At 46.9% G+C, this 23,610-nt stretch overlaps 1 protein-coding gene across 2 annotated transcripts in view; it reads left to right on the top strand.

Annotated features, from left to right (window-relative positions):
* Window positions 1–22,237, top strand: part of Ing5 (inhibitor of growth family member 5) — a 31,366-nt gene extending 9,129 nt beyond the window's left edge. For both annotated transcript variants that reach the window (XM_048344348.1, XM_048344347.1), the window contains exons 3-8: window positions 7,138–7,304; window positions 8,512–8,623; window positions 8,770–8,863; window positions 16,116–16,251; window positions 16,338–16,399; window positions 18,737–22,237. In XM_048344348.1, the coding sequence (XP_048200305.1) occupies window positions 7,138–7,304; window positions 8,512–8,623; window positions 8,770–8,863; window positions 16,116–16,251; window positions 16,338–16,399; window positions 18,737–18,779 (614 nt within the window). In that variant the 3' untranslated portion in view covers window positions 18,780–22,237. The remainder of the gene's footprint in view (window positions 1–7,137; window positions 7,305–8,511; window positions 8,624–8,769; window positions 8,864–16,115; window positions 16,252–16,337; window positions 16,400–18,736) is intronic.
* Window positions 22,238–23,610: the final 1,373 nt, after the last annotated feature.

Genomic DNA, 23,610 nt, shown 5'->3' with positions numbered 1-23,610 from the left:
CTGAGTAGCTAGGGTTACAGGAATGAGCCCTGGTGCACTGTGTTCCCTTGGCTTTTTTTGCTCACTTGCTGGGCTTGCTTGCTCATGGGTGGCATACTAACATTTGAGCCACAGTTCTACTACTGGCTTTTTTCTGTTTCATTGCAAATAAAGGATTCATGGACTTCCCTGCCCAAGATGGATTTGAACTGAGATCCTCAGAGCTCAGCCTCCTGAGTAGCTTGGTTTACAAGCATGAGCCCCTGGTGCCCACCTTAACACTGGTGCTTTTTTTTTTCTTTTTGCCAGTCCTGGGGCTTGAACTCAGGGCCTGAGCACTGTCCCTGGCTTTTTTTTTGCTCAAGGTTAGCACTCTGCCACTTGAACCACAGCGCCACTTCTGGCTTTTTCTGTTTATGTGGTGCGGAGGAATCAAACCCAGGGCTTCATGCATGCTAAGCAAGTACTCTACTGCTTTCTCTGGGAATGTGGCTTAGCGGTAGAGTGCTTGCCTAACATGCCTGAAGCCCTGGGTTCAATTCCTCAGCATCACATAAACAGAAAAGGCCTGAAGTGGCTCTGTGGCTCAAGTAGTAGAGTGCTAGCCTTGAGCAAAAAGCTTAGGGACAGTGCCCAGGCTCTGAGTTCAAGTCTCAGCACTGGAATAAATGAATGAATGAAGTCAGGTATAGTTTTTTGGGTTCTTGTACAATTTCATGCCACATGTTCTTAGCCATCATCCTTTTCTGTCAAAATATTTGTTATCTTTTCTTTTCTTAAAAAATTTCCTCTTGGGGCTGGGAATATGGCCTAGTGGCAAGAGTGCTTGCCTCCTTTACATGAAGCCCTGGGTTCAATTCCCCAGCACCACATATATAGAAAATGGCCAGAACTGGTGCTGTGGCTCAAGTGGTAGAGTGCTAGCCTTGTGCAAAAAGAAGCCAGGCACAGTGCTCAGGCCCTGAGTCCAAGGCCCAGGACTGGCAAAAAAAAAAAAAAAATTTCCTCTTTCTAGCTGGGTATCAGTAGTTCATGTTTGTAATCCTGGCTACTCAGGAGGCTGAGAGCTGAGGGTCACAGTTTGAAGCCAGCCTGGGCAGGAAAGTGCATGAGATTCTTGTCTACAATTAACTACCAAAAAAGCCAGAAATGGAGCTGTGAGTCAAATAGTAGTGCCTTGAACAACAACAACAATAACAAAAATATCAGAGTCAATGCCCAGGCCCTGAGTTCAAGCCCCAGAACTGTAACAACAGCAAAAAAACAATAATAACATGAATTTTTTTTTCTGTTGCTGAGTGTCAATGGTTCACACTTGTAATCCTAATTACTTAGGAGACTGACATCTGAGGATCCATAGTTCAAAGCCAACCCAGGCATGAAAGTTCTGAGACTTATTTCCAGTTTACCACCAGAAAGCCTGAAATAGACCTGTGGCTCAAGTGGTAGAGCATCAACCTTGAGTGAATAAAATAAGGGATATTGCTCAGGCCCCTAGTTCAAACCCCAGTACTAGCACAAAACAAAACAAAACAAAAAAACCAACCAACTTCCCTGTTTACAAATACATGTAGATTGAGTGTCCCTCATCCACAATGCTTGGGATCACCAATGTTTTGGATTTCTGATATTTTCCAGTTACAAGATATTTACATATATAATGAAGCATCTTGGGACCAGGACTTAAGTCTAAACACTAAAATGCAAGAATTGAAGGTGACTTTATGTGACATTGTTGAAGATTTTGTGATAAAACTTAGTGTTCACTGAACTGCATTGTAATGGCTTCATGTAGCTGTCGCCTGAGGTCAGGTGTGGGATCTTCCATTGTGGCTTCCTGACAGTGCTCAAAAAGTTTCAGATTTGCTGGGAATGTGGCTTAGCGGCAGGGTGCTTGCCTACCATGCATGAGGCCCTGGGTTCAATTCTTCAGCACCACATAAACAGAAAAAGCCAGAACTAGTGTTGTGCCTCAAGAGATAGAGTGCTATCCTTGAGCAAAAAGAAGCCAGGAACAGAGCTCAGGCCCTGAGTCTAGGCCCTGAGACTGCCCTCCCCCACCAAAAAAAATAAAAGTTTCAGATTTGGGGACTTTTTGAATTTTTGATTTGGGATGCTCAACTATAAAAATTTAGATTACTTTTGTTCCCTTAGTATTTAACTCTTGTTCCTAAACACATATTTTTGTTGTTCTTTCTTATTTCTAGTCAGTTTCAGACTGTGTTCAGTTAGTTCATTGCAGCTGAAGAAGCCTTCACAAGCCCTTCCCATCTGTAGGTGTGGGCTTGTAGTTTGTGAGGAGACCAGTAAGTCCATTGCATAGCTGTGTAGGTAGTTAGAACTACCACCCAGCTGTGTGTTTACCTGATGGTTTGTGTTTTTTTTTGCCAGTCCTGAGCCTTGGACTCAGGGCCTGATCACTGTCCCTGGCTTCTTTTTGCTCAAGGCTAGCACTCTACCACTTGAGCCACAGCGCCACTTCTGGCCATTTTCTGCATATGTGGTGCTGGGGAATTGAACCCAGAGCTTCATGTATACGAGGCAAGCACACTTGCCACTAGGCCATATTCCTAGCCTACCTGATGTTTTTTGAATAACTAGATTTCTTGGAGTTGTTGATTTATCTGACCTTCAGGCTTCACAGCAGGTCTGCAGGTCCCTTTCCTAGGCCTCTTCTTGTCTGGGTCGGAGCCTTCTGTGTATTTGTTGCCTTGGAATTCTTCCAGGATTCTTCCTCCACTTTTTTTTATCTTTTGTGCCACTACTGAAACTTGAACTTAGGTTCTTGAGCTCTCTCACTTGGCTTTCATATTCTCTCCTTCCTTCCTTCCTTCCTTCCTTCCTTCCTTCCTTCCTTCCTTCCTTCCTTCCTTCCTTCCTATTGTCAAAATAAAGTACAGATTCACATGTAAGGGAGTACATTTCTTATCCAACTTGTTACCTCCTATCTCATTTTTCCCCTACCTCCCCCTGGCTTTCATATTCTTGAGCCATACTTCTGTCTTTTAGGATATTAATTGGAGGCAAGAGTCTTATGGATATGTTTGTCTGGGTTGGCTATGCTCAGATTTCAGCTAGGATTATAGTCGTAAGCTACTAGCACCCACCTTCTTTATCCTCTTTTGTGTGTTTATGTGTGTGTGCATGGGCTTGCATGTATGTGTGGGGCGTGCATGTGTGTGGGCGCACACACACACACACACACGCATGCATACACCAGTCCTCCAGTCCTGGGGCTTGAACTCAGCATCTGGGCATTGTCCCTGAGCTTTTGTGCTCAAGGCTAGTGCTCTACCACTTCAGCCACAGCTCCATTCCAGCCTTTTGGTGCTTAATTGGAGATAAGAGTCTCTCAGGCTTTGCTGCCTAGACAGGCTTTGAGCCATGATCCTCAGATCTCAGCCTCCTGAGTAGCTAGGATTCCAGGCATGATCCACTAGTGCCTGGCCTGGCTAATTTTTATTTTTTTATTTTTTATTTTTATTTATTTATTTATTTTTGGCCAGTCCTGGGGCTTGGACTCAGGGCCTGAGCACTGTCCCTGGCCTCTTTTTTTTTTGCTCAAGGCTAGCACTCTGCCACTTGAGCCACATCGCCACTTATGGCCATTTTCTGTATATGTGGTGCTGGGGAATTGAACCCAGGGCCTCATGTATACGAGGCAAGCTCTCTTGCCACTAGGCCATATCCCCAGCCCCCGGCTAATTTTTAATATATTGTTTTATTGTTATTATTAAGATGTTGTACAGAGGAGTTACATTTCACAATCCAGGTAATACGTACATTTTTCTCTACTGGACACTGTCACCCCTTACTTTGCTTTAAATTTTAATTATTTTTCTGTGATGTTTTTGGGGCTTAAACTCAAGGCCTCATTGTCTTACATCACTCACTTCTGGCATTCTACCACTTGAAACATGCCTCCAGTTTCACCTTTTTGCTGGTTAATTGGACATAGAGTCTGTAGGATTTATCTGCTTCTGCTGGCTTCAAACTTTTATCCTTAGATCTTAGCCACTTGAATAGCTAGGATTTTAGGTGTGAACCACCAGCATTTGACTTGGCTTACCTTTAAAAATTTTTTTTTAAATTTTTGTGCCAGCCTCGGGGCTTGAACTTAGGGCCTGGACACTGTCACAGAGCTCTTCTGCTCAGTGCTAGTGCTCTACCACTTTAAGCCACAGCCCCACTTCCAGTTTTCTGTTGGTCAATTGAAACTAAGAGTCTGAGGGACTTTCCCTGCCTGGGCTGGCTCTGAATCAGGATCCTCAGATCTCAGCCTCTGGAGTAGCTAGGATGACAGGTGTGAGCCACTAGCAACCAGTCACTTACTCTATTTTAGAGGACCTGCTGACCTTGACTCTTAATGTCCTTTTTATGGTTAGCTTCTTTGTTTGGTGGAGCCTCTCTTCTGGTAGTGTGAGAACCAAGGAAAAGTGTAGCTCCCTGAGCTCCTAGAAACAATAGGGCTTGTAAAATTTTACTCTCTTAGAGTTTACTCTTAGCTTCTATAACTCCATTTTGGTGACTCCATGCTAGAGGGCAGCACCCCCCACCCATGAGACTAGTTCCTTGTAGTTTGCCATTTATATCTAGCCCTTGTTCCTCTCTGTATCTAGGTAGCACCATAGTAGTAGTTACAAAACTGCCATGGCAACTGTCAGGTTGGTTCACTTATGATTGAGTACTGGATTGTTTTAGCCCATTCATGCTTGCCTAGTTGATATTAGGGAAACATGGTAACAATTGTTAAAATAAAGTTGATATTAGTTAGATCAGCCACAAAATTCTGCGTCTGTAAATGGCTTGCTTAACCCATTTGTGGCTTGCTCTACCCCCTGCGTTAACCCCCTGCATCAGTGCTGCATGACCACCTGCTGTAGAATGTAGCTTCTACCTTTAAAATCTCAGCCCTGGATCTTAAGGGAGCCGTAGCTTTTTTTTATTGATGATCTTCCTGTATCCCCTTCCTGTGGTTGTCCCCGCACTATTACTGTATCTCATCTGAGTACCCTGGATACTGTATATAGTGGTATTAGAACTAGGGAAGGGAAAGGGAATATCAAAATCGAGAGACAAAGGATAAAAAGACGAACAACTCCAAAAGCAATAGTTACAAAACCATTTGGTGTAAACCAACCGAACAACTCATGGAGGGGTGGGGAGGGAAAGGGGGAGGGGGGAGGAGGTATGAGGGGGGAGGTAACAAATTGTATAAGAAATGTACCCACTGCCTTACATATGAAACTGTAACCCTTCTGTACATAACTTTGACAATAAATAAGTAATTATTCAGAAAAAATAACAACAATGAAAAAAAACACCAAAAAACCAGCCCTGCGGTGGCTCACTGCTGTTCTTTACCATCCTGATGGTGGAGAGCAGATGTTGTGCACAGCTCAATAAAGACTCCTAGCCTGATTGACTGAGTGCTGGTGACGTTCTTGTCGTGGGTGCAAGTCCTGGGTGGCCAGCATACTGCAGGTAGCTTCCTGATCACAAAGACCTGGATGGGAAAATTTTGCTGATGTTGCATGACTGAAAAGTTGGTGTGGCCATTGGTCTGGCTGGATACAAAAGTCCAGGCTCATGGTCCTTTCCTTTCAAAATGCTGGCATCACTGCATTGTTTCCTAGTTTTCATTTTGATGTTGAGAAATCTCATGCCATTTGGATTTTTTTCTTTTTTAATGTGTGTGTTTTGTTGCTTATCCTGGGGCTTGAATTCAGGGCCTGGAGACTGTCCCTGAGTTTCTTTTGCTCAAGGCTAGCACTCTGCCACTTGAGCCACAACTCCAATTCTGGCATTTTGGTTGTTAATTGGAAATAAGAGTCTCATGGACTTTCCTACCTGGCCTATCAAGATCTCAGATCTCAACCTCCAGAATAGCTAGGATTACAGGCCTGAGCTACTAGCACTCTGTAGATTTCGCGTGTCTGCTAACATACTCATCAGGCATATAGCTCACATTCTGTGGCGGGCACACTCACCCTTACTCTAGTCATCTTCCCCCCAAATGACACATGGCTATTTGGTCCTTTATGTATGTGATTTCTTCTTTCCTATTATGAAACTTTGATATGTTTTCTTCATTTCCAGTTTTAAGTTTCATGATAACATGCTTTGGTATGGGAGAATGCTTGCTGTATTGGGCCTTTGCCAGATTGGAAGCACTGTGGTTTGTAGTTTGTTGGTTCAGTGTCTTGGGAAAGGGGAAACCTGTGAAATAGAGCATCCATTCAGAAACCAGCACCTAGCATATACAGATGGGTTAGCAAATGCCTTAAGTGGAATTTCTTGTTCCTACCTGTCAGAAGGAGATATTGTATCCTTTGCCTGGAGGCCTGTGGGTCCTTTCTTGTCACTCCTGCCCATGCTGCTCTTTGGTGGCAACTCCCCACCTGCATCTGTACATGTCTTTCCTCAACAAGAGCAAAGAATTTGGTCTTGTCTCTGCCAGTGGTGTTAATCTGGGCATGCACATGCTTTCTCATGGCTTGTGTTTTCATTCATTGTCACCTTTTATGGGATTGGTCCACATGGAAGCATGTGGCTGTATGTTCCTGTGCTCTGCCTGGAGTTCTGTGGTGTGAGTGGAAGTTTACAGTCTTACTGTGGATTAGATGTTGAGTTGTCTCCTGGTGCTTGAGTGCTCATATCTTTGGGGTACATGACCAAGGATGGTCTGCCATGTCCTACGTAAGATGACTGTATAGCTTATTTATCCAGAGGGTGCTGGGGAGCCCAAGAGCACTGAGCATTTGCTGACAACTCTAGTGGGACCTGCTGTGGTAAAGTGCTTAGGCATAAAGCACACCCCATCCCTTGGCTGGTGTTGGGCCACCTTTTTTTTTTTTTTTTTTGCCAGTCCTGGGGCTTGAACTCAGGGCCTGGGCACTGTCCCTGGCTTCTTTTGCTCAAGGCTAGCACTCTACCACTGGAGTCACAGTGCCACTTCTGGCTTTTTCTGTTTATGTGGCGCTGAGGAATCGAACCCAGGGTTTCATTCATGCTAGGCCAGCACTCTACCACTAAGCCACATTCCCAATCCATGGTCCACCTTTTGCCAAGCACTTTAGGTGATGTCAGATTTGCTGCCAGTCTGGTGACATGCATTGCACCTTGGTACAGGGCTAGCCTCTCACCTGTCTCTACCAGATAAGAAAGCAGAGATTGACATCCTGGCTGCAGAGTACATCTCCACAGTGAAGACTCTTTCTTCTGATCAGCGAGTGGAGCACCTGCAGAAGATTCAGAATGCATACAACAAGTGCAAAGAGTACAGTGATGATAAGGTGCAGCTGGCCATGCAGACCTACGAGATGGTGAGGGGAGGATGAGGAAGGGGCTGGCTCCCACCTGAGATGGTGAGGGCAGGTGGGGGGAGGGGGGAGCTCCTGTCTCAGATGGTGGGATAGGAAGCTCTTGCCTGGGATAGTGGGGATAGTGGGGATAGTGGTAGTGGTGGTGGTGCTGGGCGGGGGGCTCTCATGAGATGGTGAGGACGGGAATAGGATGGGAAGCTCTCGCCTGGGATGGGGTATGGCTCTTACCTGCCTTCTGTACATGGCAGGGAAAGCCTCAGCACAGTGCGTTCAGGTAGACACAGTAGCAAGGAGGAGCAGTCTCAGTGAGCACACATTGACAAGTGGAGCTGTCATCTGAGACTCCAGTAGTTTTGTTTCTAGGCTTTTTTGCTTATTTGGTGGGGGAGCTATTACAAGTTGGTTTTTTTTTTTTTTTTAATTTAATAGTAGGAATTAAACCCAGGGTCTCACACATGCTAGGGAAACACTACCACTGACCTACATTCCCAGCTCTTGCGTTTAGTTAGCTACAGTACTGGGGTTCGACTCAGGTTTTGTTTTGGCTAGTCTAGTGCTCTACCAGATTTTGTTAATTAAATAACTAGGGCATGGATTCAGGGCCTCATACTCTTGTAATGTTAGACCTTATTTCTTGTAGTACTGTGATTTTTGAACTCCGACTTGTACTTGCTAAGGAATTGCTCTGCTCCTTGGGCCACACCCTTTCTTTTGGCTAGAATCTTGTGATTTGGCCTTGGTCTGGCCTGAACTGTGATCCTCCTGTCCACATCTGAGTAGCTGAGTTATAGACAGAGACCATTACACTTGTCTTACTGGTTAAGATGGAATTTTGCTAACTGCTTAACTGCTTTGCCTATGCTTAATTTGTTTTTATTTATTTATTATTATTATTATTTGCCAGTACTGGGGCTTGGACTCTGGGCCTGAGAACTATCCCTGGCTTCTTTTTACTCAAGGCTAGCACTCTATAAGCCACTTGAGCTACGGTGCTACTTCTGGCTCTTTCTATACATGTGGTGCTGAGGAATTGAACCCAGGGCTACAGGTTTGCAAGGCAAGTACTCTACCACTAGGCCATATTCCCAGCCCACCTATGCTTAATTTGAACCAAGATTCTCATTGATTTTTACCTCCTGAGTTTCGGGGATTTACAGGCATGTGCCATCAGATAAGGTCCAGGCTTTCAAGAAATGCCCTTTTGCAGGTGGACAAACACATCCGAAGGCTTGATGCTGACCTGGCACGATTTGAGGCAGACCTGAAGGACAAGATGGATGGCAGTGACTTTGAAAGCACGGGAGGACGAGGACTGAAAAGCAAGTCTGCTGGTGTTCTCTTTGTTTTAATTACTCTAAGCTAGGGGACTTTGAAGAATTTTGTCAAAAAGTGTTAGGCACTTGATGAGTCTTATCCAGCTTCAATCACTTCAAGGAAAATAATGTGGGACTCCATTGTTTTTCAGAAGGTCGGAGTCAGAAAGAAAAAAGAAGCTCCCGAGGTAGAGGCAGGAGGACCTCAGAAGAAGATACTCCAAAGAAAAAGAAGCACAAAGGCGGGTAAGGGGCTTTACTGTCTGTTTCTTCCAGAGGAACACAATGTGTATTTGTGTAGTATGGGCAACAGCAGGAGCCTCTGGGTGAATATTGACCCAGTTCAGGGACTTCAGGCTCTGATTGCTCTGCGGGTGCTGAGCAAAGCAGTGCTCACAGTGGCCCTTGTACAGCACTGGAGCTGCCAGTACTCCAGTGGGGCTGCAAGGTCTGAGCCCCTAGGTGGAATGGTTCCTTGGCACATAGCCGTGTCTCATTGTTAGCCCTCATGTATACCTTCAGTAACCAGAGAATACTGAGTGGTTACTGATGTTGCCATTTAAGCTATTCTCAATGAAGTTGACTTTGGCTGAATGTGAATCTGTATTTATATATTCCTTGTCTTAGTTTTTTGTTGTTGTTGTTGGTTCTGGTACCAGGGCTTGAACTCAGGGCCTAGCACTGTCACATAGCTTTTTTACTCAAGGCTGGCACTCTGCCACTTAATCCACATCTCTTCTGACTTCTTGTTGATTAATTGGAATTGAGAGTCGTTCAGACTTGTCTGCTCAGATATCAGCCTCCTGAGTAGCTAGGATTATAGGCACGAGTCAGTCTCTGCTGCTCAGCTGTTAATTGTCTTAGAAATACATATTTTAAGCATGTATTTGGACTACACTACATCTGTTGTATATACATGTCATTTATCTTTCTGCTGGTCTTGATTAAGGCTTGAACTTGGCCTGCACATTATCCTTGAGCTTTTTAAAAAAGTTCAAGGGCAGTGCTCTACCACTTGAGCACTCCACTTCCAGCTTTTTGGTGGTTCATTGGAGATAAGAATCTCAGGGACTTTGCTGCCCAACTGGCTTTGAACCTTAATCCTCAGGTCTCAGCCTCCTGAGTAGTTAGGGTTACAGGCCTGAGCCACTGGCATCCAGCAGTGTCATTTGTCTTGAACTTTAGGATGTTGTCTTGTTGGCATCCTCCCCCACAGGCCTTGTGCTGCTTCATGAGGTGAAGATGGTTCTGACAGTTCTGGGAGAGGTCTGAATAGTTTTATTGACAAAAAAAGGGAAGAAGTACTGGTGTTTAATTTTTTTTTAATGATCCAGGGAATCCAGGGCCTTGCATTTGTTAAACATGTACTGTACCACTGATGTATATCCTGGCCAAAATTTTTGTCTTAAAAAAGAATTTGGCTGGGCACTAGTGGCTCATGTCTATAATCCTAGCTACTCAGGAGGCTGCGATCTGAGGATTGCAGTTCAAAGCCAGTCTGTGCAGAAAAGTTGCTATACAACTCTTATCTCTAACTAATCACTCAAAAAACCTGAAAATGGCACTGTGGCTCAAGTGGTAGAGCACTAGCCTTGAGCCCAAAGAGGCTCAGGGATAGTGCCCGGGCCCTGAGTTCAAGTCCCACAGCCAACAACAACAACAACAAAAAAGACTTTGAACACTTCCATGTTGTTAAGTGATACACAAAATGAACATATAGTGTAATGAATTGCTGTGAGGTGAACTTTCTGTGAGGTGAACTTGTCATTGTGGGCTAGTCCACGACCAACTGCTGCTGGAGACCCTTGCCGTGTTTTACGGCATCCCCATGTCCTCTGCCCCCCAGTGTATGTGACCAGCACTTCTGTAGTAGACGTCCTCCTGACTATCATGTGCTCTCCCAAGTGTGTTTCCTAGACCTTTTGTTTAGTCTTGTGAGTTTAACCGTTGTTTTTCCACACCTCGCCATCCTGTTCCTTCCTCCTTCCTTTTGCCTCAATAGTTAGGGTTACAGGCCTGAGCCACTGGCATCCAGCAGTGTCATTTGTCTTGAACTTTAGGATGTTATCTTGTTGGCATCCTCCCCCACAGGCCTTGTGCTGCTTCATGAGGTGAAGATGGTTCTGACAGTTCTGGGAGAGGTCTGAATAGTTTTATTGACAAAAAAAGGGAAGAAGTACTGGTGTTTAATTTTTTTTAATGATCCAGGGAATCCAGGGCCTTGCATTTGTTAAACATGTACTGTACCACTGATGTATATCCTGGCCAAAATTTTTGTCTTAAAGAATTTGGCTGGGCACTAGTGGCTCATGTCTATAATCCTAGCTAATCTTGTGCATGCTGCTAGGCCTGGCTTTTTTATTTAACATTTGATTTTATTGTTTTTGTGGTGCTGGGCATTGAACCCAGGGCTTTGGGGAAAGCTGTGTAATCTTCGCCACTTTTCTTTTTTTTTTTTTTTTTTGGCCAGTCCTGGGCCTTGGACTCAGGGCCTGAGCACTGTCCCTGGCTTCTTCCCGCTCAAGGCTAGCACTCTGCCACTTGAGCCACAGTGCCGCTTCTGGCCGTTTTCTGTATATGTGGTGCTGGGGAATCGAACCTAGGGCCTCGTGTATCCGAGGCAGGCACTCTTGCCACTAGGCTATATCCCCAGCCCGCCACTTTTCTTTTTGAGGACCCAGATTGGATGGCTTGGGTTTCTGGAGTGAGCTGTGCCGATGGGGCAGAGCTCCAGAGCGCCTCTTCACAGTGTCTAGTGTATCCTGCTTCCTTCCTTCAGCAGAATTCCACTTTAGCACCGGCACAGTTCCCCTTCTCTGCTCAGTGGAATTCCAGTGTGATCTTTAGAGTGTGTAGTCTCATGTGTGCTGGTGAAGCTGACCACATATCTCACCACAGATCATGCAGCACAATGATGTTGATGGGGGCTGATGATGCCTGCTTGTGCTATGGTCTGTTCTTCAGGCAGTAGATAGGAGACCAGGTTGTTGTTGCTCATGTCACAGCTGGGGTTTCTAGTTCTAGAGCACCCATTGCATTCCTTCCTCCTCCTCTTTTTTAATAGGTTTTGGTTACTTTTTGTGTTACCCACATTTGTGTTCATTTCATTTATGTTTCTTTTAGCATTTATGGTAGCTCTTTAAAGTGATCGTCTACAAATCTAACATCTAATACCAGTGTCTACCTGTGTAAACCAACTCCCCCCAACCACGTTGATTTCAGTCCTCTTTTCCTGCTTATTTTAGGTCTTAGGGCTTTTTTTTTTTTTTTTTTTCCTTTTTTTCTTTTTTTTTTTGGTACCAGTCCTGGAGCTTGAACTCAGGGTCTTGGCACTCAAGGCTTGTGCACTACCACTTGAGCCACAGCTTCACTCTTGGATATTTTTTGCAATTAATTGGAGATAAGTCTCATGGAATTTCTTGTGGGGGTTGTCTTCAAACTGTAATCCTCAGATCTCAGCCTCCTCGTTGCCAGGATTGTAGGCTAGAGCCACTGGCACCTGAGAGTCTTAAGATTTTTTTTTATTGCCTATCTAATGTTAGGTAGAGAAGATGTGGATACTGAATTTCTGTTCTTCCCCAGGGTATACTTCTCTTTTCTAGTCCAGGCAGACTGAACTGGTAGTGGTGGGTGGCACCGGTAGGAGGCCTTGCAGTGTCACATAGGGGCCTTCCTGGCTCTGGGCCAAAAGCACAGGGGGCCTCAGCCTCAGGCTTGTCCTCCCTAGAGGCTGCCCATGGCCTGCTCACACTGCTTCCCAGGGTCTAGGTGGGCCTGGCCTGGCCACATGCAAATAGTCCATGTTCCTCGGAGTCTTAAGGCTTCAGGGACTTGTACTCTGCTTTTGAGGCTCCCAGGTTCAGCACAGGTCCTGTGAGGACCTGGCCACAAGCTGGAGGTCCTGAACTATTTTAGGTTGGTGGCTGTGCTGTTTGGGTAGCCTTGGAGAGCCTCCAGCTCCACCAGGCCAGGAGCTAAGCAGACTCCCTTCTTGGCTCCGTTGCTCCTGTGCTTCTGCTGTTTGAAAGGATGATTTTAAGTTTGCTGAGCTGTGCTTTCCTGACTCAGCATGCTGAGTCTCTGCTTCCTCCTGCCTGGAATCCAAAGGCTGGTATGCATCCAGGGCTTGTGCAGGAATTGCTCATTTCTCCTCTCTTAAGAGATTCACAGAGCGACCCAAGAGTATGTAACTAAAACCAAACAACTACTCAACATATAAAGGTCAAAAATTGACCTCTCGGTGGAATACAATAGCTCAAAAGCTATGTATGTACGTTCATATAAGACTACTGTCGACATATTGTCTAATATCGACATTACATTTAAAGCCCTAGGTGAATTTTCTTGGGCTTGGCCACGTGGCTACTGTATATGTTCTTGATACATTGTATATTGTATATATATGTCTACCTGACCTAGAGAAGGGAAAGAAAAACAGGGCATAAGATATCACAAGAAATGTACACACTGCCCTACTATGTAACTGTACCCTTTTTGCACAGCACCTTGTCAAAAAAATTTGTGTTCAATTAATAAATTAAATTAAAAAAAAAAAAGATTCACAGAACATGTGTGGCCCTAGGATCCCATGACCAGGTCTCCAGATGGTGGGGAGGCCCAGGCTCCCTCTGATTGGAGCTTCCTCCTCAGACCTAAGGACCAACTCAGGCACCTCAGGGTGTCCACGGATACACACAGCTTGACATTGGCAGTGGGAGCTAAGGTCTCCTGCTTGGCATTGACAGCTGCCTGCCTCATAGTGGGTGATGGTGGTTTGACCACTGCTTTCAGGCCTCTGCTAGGCTGATGTCAACAGCCATGACGGGGCTAGGCCTGATGGTGGGGTAACTGCTGCATGTTGGTCATGTCCAGTGCTTTTCTTCTCCATTGCCTTGCGATATTACTGTTGTTTCTTTTTTTCTTTTTCTTTTTTTTTTTGGCCAGTCCTGGGGCTTGGACTCAGGGCCTGAGCACTGTCCCTGGCTTCCTTTTTGCTCAAGGCTATCACTCTGCCACTTGAGCCACAGCGCCACTTTTGGCCGTTTTCTAGATATGTGGTGCTGGAGAATCGAACCCAGGGTTTCATGTATAGGAGGCGAGCTCTCTTGCCACTAGGCCATATTCCCAGCCCCGTTACTGTTTCATAAACCTCTTGGTAGGCTATTGCAGCGCACTCTGCTAGGCAGCCTCCTCTGAAGGGGCATCTGGAAAGACAACCAGAAGGTGACAAACCTTGCACTCACTGGGTCAGGGTAGGACCTAGTGTGTCTAAAGGGCATGGCCTGGCCCCTCATTAGCCTGGTGCTCTGCATATGTCCTCTCCCTGTGTGCAGTGGAGTTCCATAGGCTGGCATCGGTGATGCTGCAGTCTGTAGAGTCTGTTCCTGGGGTCAGACAGCATCCTTAGCTCCTTCGCCACCTGGCCTAGGCCATCTCCAGAATTCTCATCTGTTTCCTGACTGAGACTCCATAGCTGAGGCTGTCCACAGACCTCTCAGCTCTTGTTTCCTGACTGTGCCCCTGTGAGCCAAGGCTGTTCCCAGACCTTTCAGCTGTTGTTTCCTGTCTGAGACTCCATAGCTGAGGCTCTTGCCCGCAAGGCAGGACGTAGGTGTAGGAATGAAGGGGCCATCAGAAACTTTGGGAATTAGACCTGAAGCAGACTCCTGGTTCCTCTTCCTGGTTCAATCTGTCCTGGGGATAGAAGGGCCAAATGAATTGGAAGGCAGATCTTAAGAGCTTGGATTGCCTAGGCCTGCATAAGGAGTGCGGGCTTCCCATGGGAGCTCCTTGCTGGGGAGTCCCCTCAGCCTGTTTTGCTATCTCCTGTTGCCCCTGATCTGGCTGATACCCTCAAACCCAGTAATTTGGGGACCACCTGGGACTCACTGCTGAGTGTCCTGAGTCAGTGAGGAAGCGCACCACAGAGGGTCTGGAGAGCTTGCCTGCTCAGGGTTGCTCTGTGTTCCACTGGTGCAGGGACCATAGAGCCAGGAGGCTTAGATGCCGAGTATCACAGGCCTTCCATAGTGGAAGCAGATAGCTAGCTGCCCACCTGAATAGACCACTTAGGACATGCTTGGCAGCATTGTTGCCATTCATGCTTCAGATGTGACACACACCCAGGGTAGAAGGGCCAGTGAGCTGCAGGGGAGAAACGCAGGTTCCTGGAGGCTTCTTGGTTGCCAGGTGTGTGTTTAGGAGCGCCAAATGGATATTTACATTACACATGTATGCAGTTGAAAAGCCTGGGGAGCATTTGGAAAGGAATGCAGAGGACAGAGTGTGGTTGACTGTGGGGCCAGCCTCCATTTTCTTCCCCTGGCTGCAACTGTGCTTTGCCTTCTCTGTCATAGACCTCCTAAGGATTTATTGCAATGAATATTCCTTGGTTTGTGGGTGGGGCAGGGACTGTGCTTAAGGGGGACTACACTGTCTAGACCTCTCTACAGCTCACACACATACCTGAGAACATAGGAAAAGAGGAAGCTGCCCGGGGCACAGTCCTTGCAGTTCCAGGGTGTGGCATGTGACTGTGGTAGGGTGAGGGCAGGTGGAGGGATCCTGAGCAGGTAGGTCAGACAGCTGCTGGGAACTTGGATGGCAGCTGTGAAGATTAAGGACCAACCAAGGCTAACCTTTGGAGGTGGCTCCTGTGGTAGGTGTGTGGGTGGGTGGGTCCTGGGACTGAGGGCACACAGGAAACAGAGGAGCTGCCTGGGTCTGGTATTGGGAAGGTCCCTGTGCAGATGCAAAGTGGCCTGGGCACAGAACATACTGGCCTTGTGGCAAGGGCTGTCTGGTCAGGTCAGGGCTGTCTGGCAGAGATGGCAGTGCCCTGACCTGTGGTTGGTCTGCCTGTGGTTGGACACAGGCAAGTTTATCTCAAATGCCAGTTGGCATGGGATGTGGAGAGAGGCCCAGGAGGGCCAGTGCAGAGGGGAGGGGCCCTGAGGCTACCAGCTGGAAGACTAAGGCTAGGGGCTCTTTTGCCCCTGAAGGATGGGAGCAGCTCACACTGGCACTGAGTGGGGAGCATGCCACAGCCTCTAGGTGCTTGTGTCCTCCATGCCCTTGTGATTTGGCTAGGGGGGCTTCTCACCCTCATCCTGTGGTCTGCCATTTACCCCCGCTGTTCCTAAGTTTTAGGGTTGGTGATGATCCAAGGAAACTTGCTTAACAATTGGCTCATGTCTTTACATATTTTCTTACTTGTGCAGCCAGAGGGGTTTTGTGATTTTTGTTGAAAATGCATCTCCAAAACACATGCTGGAAATTTGCTCAGGCTCAAGTACCAGTCAGGAGTTAGCAATCATTTGGTTCATGTTGAGTAGTTCACATAACCCATTTAGATTTCCTGCTGGAGCTTATTTGTTGTCAGACACAGCAAAAGGGAGTCTTGGGCCCACACATGGCATGAGGGCCCTGGGGGTCAGTGCCTGGTCCACCATGCCTACCTCTTGTCACCCTGTGGTCAGCGTGCTCTTCCCACCTGCAGGTCTGAGTTCACGGACACCATCCTGTCTGTGCATCCCTCTGACGTCCTGGACATGCCTGTGGATCCGAATGAGCCTACATACTGCCTCTGCCACCAGGTGTCCTATGGGGAGATGATTGGCTGCGATAATCCAGATGTGAGTGTTTGGGACTAGAGTGGGAGCGGGGTGAGACTCATTGGTCTGCAGGATGCAGAGTGACTGAGGCTCTCTTCTTCCATCAGTGTCCAATTGAGTGGTTTCACTTCGCTTGTGTGGACCTCACCACGAAGCCCAAAGGAAAGTGGTTAGTATGTGGGTACCTGTTTTGCTTGCTCCTGCCTATGGGCTTTGCCCTGAGGAGGCTCTTAATGGCCTGGAGTTGGTTTCCAGCTGCAGCCTGTCTGCCTCTCAACCCTGTGGTGTATTCCCACTATTGCTGCAGCGCTAATCCTGGCTGGTGGGAGTGGGGCAATCTTGTAGGGACATCTGCCTCCTCTCCCCTCACCCCCTCCAGCTGACCCAGGGACATGATGTTAAGTTTCTGTGTTTATACTGCTGTTTCCTGAAGAAGAACTATTCTGGCTTCTTTTGGTTGTTATCTTTGATGGAGGTGCTGGGGATGGAATTCTGCCAGGGCATTGTGTATGCTAGACAGGTGCTGTACTGCTAAGACATACCCCATGCTTCCATTGTAAATGAGGTAGACATCATCTTAAATGAAAGCGAGGTACACGGGTTTTTGTCCCTGGGAAAGTCTGACATGGATGGGGAGCGTGAGAATTAGCATGGGCCAGTGAGGGCCCTTTTCCTAGGAGTTGATACAGAAAGCTTATGAGTTCTTTTTGGTCTGTATCTGGTCAGTGCTACTGTTCAGTATGTTCCTAAGATTTCATTTAAATAAAACCTTGGTTTTGTTGGTCTGCACTAAAAGTAGGTTCATGGGTTTTTTTTTTGTTTTGTTTTGTTTTGTTTTTGCCAGGCCTGGCGCTTGAACTCGGCCTGAGCAATGTCCCTGGCTTCTTTTTGCTCAAGGCCAGCACTCTACCACTTGAGCCACTTCTGGCTTTTTCTGTATACATAGTGCTAGGGCTCATGTTCTTAAAGAGCAGAAATTCTATCCTCTTCCCATAGTGACATGCAGAGCCAGTCATGGTAAGGTCTGCTTGCTGTGTAAATAGACAGAAATTCCTGCAGGACAGCCCATGGCTAGTGAAGATAAGTTGTTCTCTGGTATCTGTGCAAGGGCCACAGAGAAAAAGGAGGGCTCCTTGGGCACCCACCGATGTGTGTGTTCACTGATGGGTACACACTGATGTGTGTGATGTTAGTGCAGACTCACCTCATCTCAACTGCTGACTGCCGCCTCACTCTTGCATGTCCAGGACTGCTCTGGCATTCCAAGAAGGGATCTTGGCTGTGCCTTATGCACGATTGGGACATATGGCAAGGGCTGTGGGTGGGCATGTGACAGCAGACACCTTATCATGTGGCTCTGCTTCTCATGGGATGACAGCTCTGAGCTGAGGAAAGGGATGGCGAAGAAAGAGCAGACCTGTGTGGTTAGGGCAGGGCACAAGGCAGGTAGAGCTGATTTTGAGTTTGATTTGAACAAAGTGATTTTGTTTGTTTGCCAGTCCTGGGGACTGAACTCAAGGCCTGAGCACTGTCTCTGGCTTCTTTTTTGCTCAAGGCTAGCACTCTCCCACTTGAGCCACAGAGCCACTTCCAGCTTTTTCTGTTTATGTGGTACTGAGGAATTGAACCCAGGGTTTCTTGCATCCTAGGCAAGCACTCTACCACTAAACCACATTCCCAGCCCCCAAAGTGAGTTTTTTTTACAGCACTTCCAGGTAGGACAACAGCAGCAGGAAGTCGGATCTGACTGTGAGAGCCTATAAGCTTGGCAGTGGCACTGTGTAAGATGTAGCACTAGGCAGAGAAGCCATCTGGATGGGGGGTGGTGGATGGCTCCTTTGCATGTGTGGGCTAAGCAGTGAGATCTGGAGCTGCTGGCTGACACGTTGCTATGTGCAGGGCTATTGCTTCTACACAGGTGCTGGGGGTCTTGCTCTAAGCAAGGGGGTTGCAGAGGGATGCGAAGGTAGTTGTCACAGGTGAGTGAGTGCCTTCTGCACATGGAGCCAACTCCACCATCCTTGTGTATCATGAATAGTTGCTGTAGTTTGGGAATGCCTATCCCCCTACTCTTCTGCCATGCTTCCCTGAGTGTTGGGCTTGTGCAGCTTCCAGGCCCAATGCTGAGTCTGGGGCTGGTGTCCATAGACCTGACAAACGTACTTCCTGGTTTGGCCCTTAGCATGCCCATCCCCCTGGATATCTTCACCAGCTAGCTACAGCCCTGCAGTGGGCATTGCTACCCTGTAACCAGCCAAGGAAGAATGAGCAGCTTTATATATTCCATCATGAGGCTGTCTGGATGTGCATCTGTGAACATCAGAGTACAGACCTTCTTGTGGCAGCATTCCCAAGAGGGAAGGCTGTGCAGCTGTTGAGTGGCTGTCCTTCGTCTCTGACTCACCAGAGTCCACATGCCCTGGGACATGGAGGAGGTGGGGGCTTGGTGTCCTGCATGTTGCAGAAGTGACACAAAGGGCCGATTCCTGTGCCTTTCTCCTCACAGGTTCTGTCCCAGGTGTGTTCAGGAAAAGAGGAAGAAGAAGTAAGGAAGAGGCTGTGTGCCCAGATTGAAGAGCAAATTAATATATTCCTTCTTTTGTGTTGCAATATTTTCTTTAATTTTAAAACTACCTTATTTCGACTGCTACTTCATAACTCAGTGGCCAGTTATGATTTTGGATGTTTTCTAAAATAAGAAACCACCACATCCTGTTTTCACAGATAAGAAACCTCTGAAGGATTTGCCACAGCGATTATGTACAGACTCCCTAGCTCTTGCCATGGCAGCCTTTAGGCCAGCCTGGGGCCAAGAGTGGGTATTTTTAAACTCAGGCTGCCAGGCAAAGGACATGGTGGAGACATTTTAACCTGGCACATCACCACTGTTTTGTGACCAAAATCAGCCTTGAGTGTCCGCCTGCTGTTTTCTGGTATATGACACCAGGAAGGCTATCTGCCGCTCTGTGAGCATTGATGCCCTGGAGCTTTGTTCTCATCTTGACTCTGGCGGCATGGACTCTTGAACAGGACACCTCTGATGTGCCTGGGAGGGCGGGGCTTTCCCAGGAGGAGTTGCCTCTGCCTCAAGGTGCACAGCCTTTTAGCAAAGACTTGCTGTCCTCCTGGAGATTCACCTTTCCGAGGAAACGGCTCTCCATCAGCCTCGGCTGTTAGGTACCACAGTCAGCACTGCCAAGCATCCTAACCACTGGGCTGATGTCCGTTTCTCTGGAAATTCCTGACACCTCTACTGTGAAGATGAAATTATTGTAATAGCATGAAGCTCGTGCGTCTGTGTGTCTATGAAGTGAGTCTGTCTACTACAAGCTGGTTTTAGAACTCTGTTTATGTTGCATACCACTAGACCCGTAGCTTACAACCAAGGGGAATACAGTTATGTGACTTGATTTGTGAATTCACGTACCCAATAGTAGTTCTGGAATGAAGGTAGATAGATATACTTGTTTAATATGCATTCACCAAATCAATGTTGAATAGTCCTTTTGGTAATAGTTGGAGAAAATACATACACATCGCCTGTTGAGATATGTTTGTGGCCGTACCTTGTGTCGAGCCTCCATAGACTCAGCCATCCTCTAGCATGTATTCCGAGTCTGTGGGACCAACGGAAGCCATCCTCACACAGGAAAAGAACTGAGATGTAGAATCCCAGCCTAAGGAGGGAGGGCTTCCTCTCTCTATGGAGGGCCTTGGACTGACCTGCTGTTTCCATCTGGTAGCCAGTTCCAATATGCTTTCCTTCCATTGTCCAGCTCTTCACTGACACCAGGAATGAATGAGAATGAGGATAGCAGGGACACTGAGGTCAGGGTGGCATGGGGGCTGATATTCTCTACGTTCTGTTCCTGGGTTGTCAGAACTGACAAGCCAGTGGAGTGGCCTGTGCGTGTGTCTACTGTATGTGTTGGTTAGTGGTGCTGACCCTTCCCTGTGGCCTATGAGGGCAGCCAGTGGCAACTGTTGCAGTAGCTCTTCCATGTTGAGTCCCCAGGGCTTCCCTTAGATGTGCAGATGTTTTCCAGCAGCTCAGAAAGGAAAGGGCCCTGAGGTCAGGGCTGGAGGGTCCATCTCATTCTTAGCCAAGCATGAAACTGAGATACATTTTTTTAGTTTATAAGACCATTTTGTTGACACAGATATTTCAAGATTAGGGAAAATAAGTGAGAAAAGGATTTTTCTTTTTTCCTGGTGCTGAGAAACCCATGAGATCTTGTACATACTTTATTATTATTTTTAACAGAGTGTCCCTTTGTAGTATAGGCTGGCCTCAAACTTACCACCCTCCTACCTCAGCCTCCTAAAGGCTTGCCCAGCTACTTTGTCATTTTTATAAGCACAAGAAGTTTGTGATCAGACACTGCCTGAGGAGCTGAGTTAGAATTGACTTCATCCTGGGATGTCTCTACCCTGTCATCACTAAGTAGAAATGTTATCTGTTGGAAGAGGTGCCGGGAGGCTGGTTTGGTTTTGTCTTCCAGCTTCCTGAGGCCCAGCGGGGTTCCCTGGGCAGGCAGGGGTCTTCCCTATTTCCCATGTGGTGGTGCCATGCTCGTGCCACTGTGGACTGATACTGTATTGGCTTTCCTTTCTCCAGTCACAATAATGTCAACCAAACAGTATGCACATACTTGAGAACAGGTTTGGGAATTTGCCTAGCAAATGAAGTGTGAAGCCTGTGCTTGACCCTAGCACCAAACAACAGAAAACAAGTTAAGAAAGTTCTCTGGATGTCATTTGGTGCCTGATAGGATGCCTGTCCTGACTGTCACTGCCCTCTGCAAGCAGGAAGCACTTTCCAGAATGGCCACAGGTTGAAAAGAATGTGACACTGCAGGGACATTGGCGTCATGCTGCTGGGCCCTTGGGCCTCGCTCCTTAAGGTCTGACCACCTGTGCTTACAAGGTGTTCAGGTTTATGTGGGGCAGATCCTCCACACCTGCCGAGCCAGACCTGCCCTGGAAGAGGTTGTGCGGCCACCTGCATCTTGTGGACTGAGGGGATCTGAGCTGAACCCCTCACATCATGTCACTCTGGCAGCTGCCTTCCCTGTGCCAAGGGTACGCATCACCTGTGGTGAGGTTCACTGCAGTGCAGAAGTGTTTTCTTGAGAGGAAAAAAAATCAAGTCATTTTCCTCATTTTCAGCATTGCATAGTCAGCAATGGAGGGATTTTTCTAATTGTCTTGCAGGAAAAGCAGTATGATGTATTAAATAAAAAGCTTATTAAACGGAGCCTCCAGATCTGTGAATGTGCTAGTGGAATGTGCCGTGGACCAGGCAGGGAGCTGTTGCCTGGCCGTCCTGTCTATCCTTCAGGTTGGAGCCTGTGTGGCGCAGGTGCATGTAAGAGCAGCATGAACCAGCCTACCGGCTGGCTGTCTTCCAGTCTGCATGAAGAGCCATGCTGGTGGGAAGGGTTGTGGGTAGCTAGGGCAGACCACCTGGCTCACTCCTGTCCACACAGCACCCAGCACTCTGCCTCCTCACTTGTCCCTGCAGCTCTTTGCAGGGCCTGCTTTGAGCAATAACTGTCCAAAGAGCAGCTTCCTCCTGTGACCACAGAGCCAAGAGTCAGCCATGGCTAGGGTTTGGAGGCTTGGTCTTCATGGTTTGCAATAATGAGGAATGTATGAAAGATTTAAGGCTTTCTTAGATTTTTTTTAGCCAGCAGTGACTGTTCCTGTGGTGAGAGTTTAAAGCAAGGGAAGACTAAGAAGAGTATTCTCTTTGAGAGTGTCTGGGAAGTGTCTCCTAGATCTGTGCTTTGTGGTTTCCTTCACCACACTCCATCCAAAAGGATGATAGAGCTTTAACATGAATGTCACATCCTATTTTCAAGGGATTATTACCTATGTTCCCTTTGTACAGGAGAGATGTTAATGTAAATCTTTTTATTAAATAATGTAAAGTTGTTTACCTGTATTTTTGGATCATGTTATAGATTATGGGTATATTGTTTAATAAAGTATTTTTGGAAACAAATGTTTAGAAGTGAATCATTTGGGGAATAGGCATAGCATTTTGGTGCTGAGCCAGAGATAATTGTATCTCATGCTAACTCAGAAGTTAGGCAGTGAGTAAGATTTGGGTGGGGACTTCCTGGGCTTAGGGCCCTGGCCTCGCTTTGGTTGGGTGCTCAGAAAGGGTGTTGGCTGGTGCTGGGTCTCCCCTATGTCATGGCATCTGGTCAAGGAGGATGTATACAAGTATGAGAATGTCCTGGGTTGCTTTATGAAGCAGCACCATGCCCTCCCTGGAGCAGAAGCTTGGCTTGCAGTACTCACAAGAGTGTCAGACCCCCTTGGGAACTGTTCTGGGTGGACTACTGCCACCAAACACCCTGGATTCTCACAGTCCTGGAGTCTGAAAGTCCACGAACTGGGGGTCCCAGCAAGTTTGGGTTCTGGTGAGGGTTTTACCTTGTGGACAGCACCTCACTGTGTTGTGACAAGCAGAGGGAGCACTCTGCTCATCTCTTATACTGGCACTGGCCCTGTTGGATCAGGGCCTCCACATAGAGCTTCATTTAACCTTACTTGTGTCGTAGAAACCCTTCTCCAAAAACAATCATATTGGGGCTATGTCTGTCCATTTACATAAGGATTGTATGGGTGGGCTTAAGACAAGCAGTTTTGTGCACTTTGAGCAGTGTGAGGAGCCCTCAGACACTTCAGTGAGCTGGATGTAGTAACAGCTCTCACTGGGCCAAAGAAAAGCAGCTGTCAGTCCTTGCTTAAAGGAAGAGTCCTTACTGGAGGCTGAGATCCCGGTGGAAGGGCCCTGTGTGATGCCCCTAGCATGCTGTATCCACTGCACTTATTCCAAGGCACCCATAACTACATGTGGGCTGCGGATAGTGAGTGGCTAGTAGGGCTTTTTTTTTTTTTTTTCTGGCTGGTAATACTATAAATACTCTCTCATTCTTTTTTTTTAAATTTTTTATTATAAAACTGATGTACAGAGAGGTTACAGTTTCATACGTTAGGCATTGGATACATTTCTTGTACTGTTTGTTACCTTGTCCCTCATACCCCCCTCCCCCCTCTCCCTTCCCCCCCAGGTGTTCAGTTCACTTACACCATACAGTTTTGCAAGTATTGCTTTTGTTGTTGTTTCTCTTAATTTACCCTTTGTCTCTCAATTTTGGTATTCTCTCTCATTCTTTTATACAGAACCTTCCCCTTCTCTCTCTCTTTTGGCAGTATTGGGATTTGAACTTGGGGCTTCCCTCCTATTAGATAGGTGCTCTAACAGTGGCTAGTTTTTGTTGTTTGTTTTTGGCTTATAATGTATTCCCTCAGGATTCTTTTTTACAGGACTCCTCTTTTTGGCAGTACTGGGGTTTGAACTTGGGG

Source organism: Perognathus longimembris, chromosome 4 (assembly GCF_023159225.1).
Source record: "Perognathus longimembris pacificus isolate PPM17 chromosome 4, ASM2315922v1, whole genome shotgun sequence".
NCBI classification, from domain to species: Eukaryota; Metazoa; Chordata; class Mammalia; order Rodentia; family Heteromyidae; genus Perognathus; species Perognathus longimembris.
The sequence above is the reverse complement of the archived record's forward strand: the minus strand, read 5'-3'. Positions and strand labels throughout refer to the sequence as shown.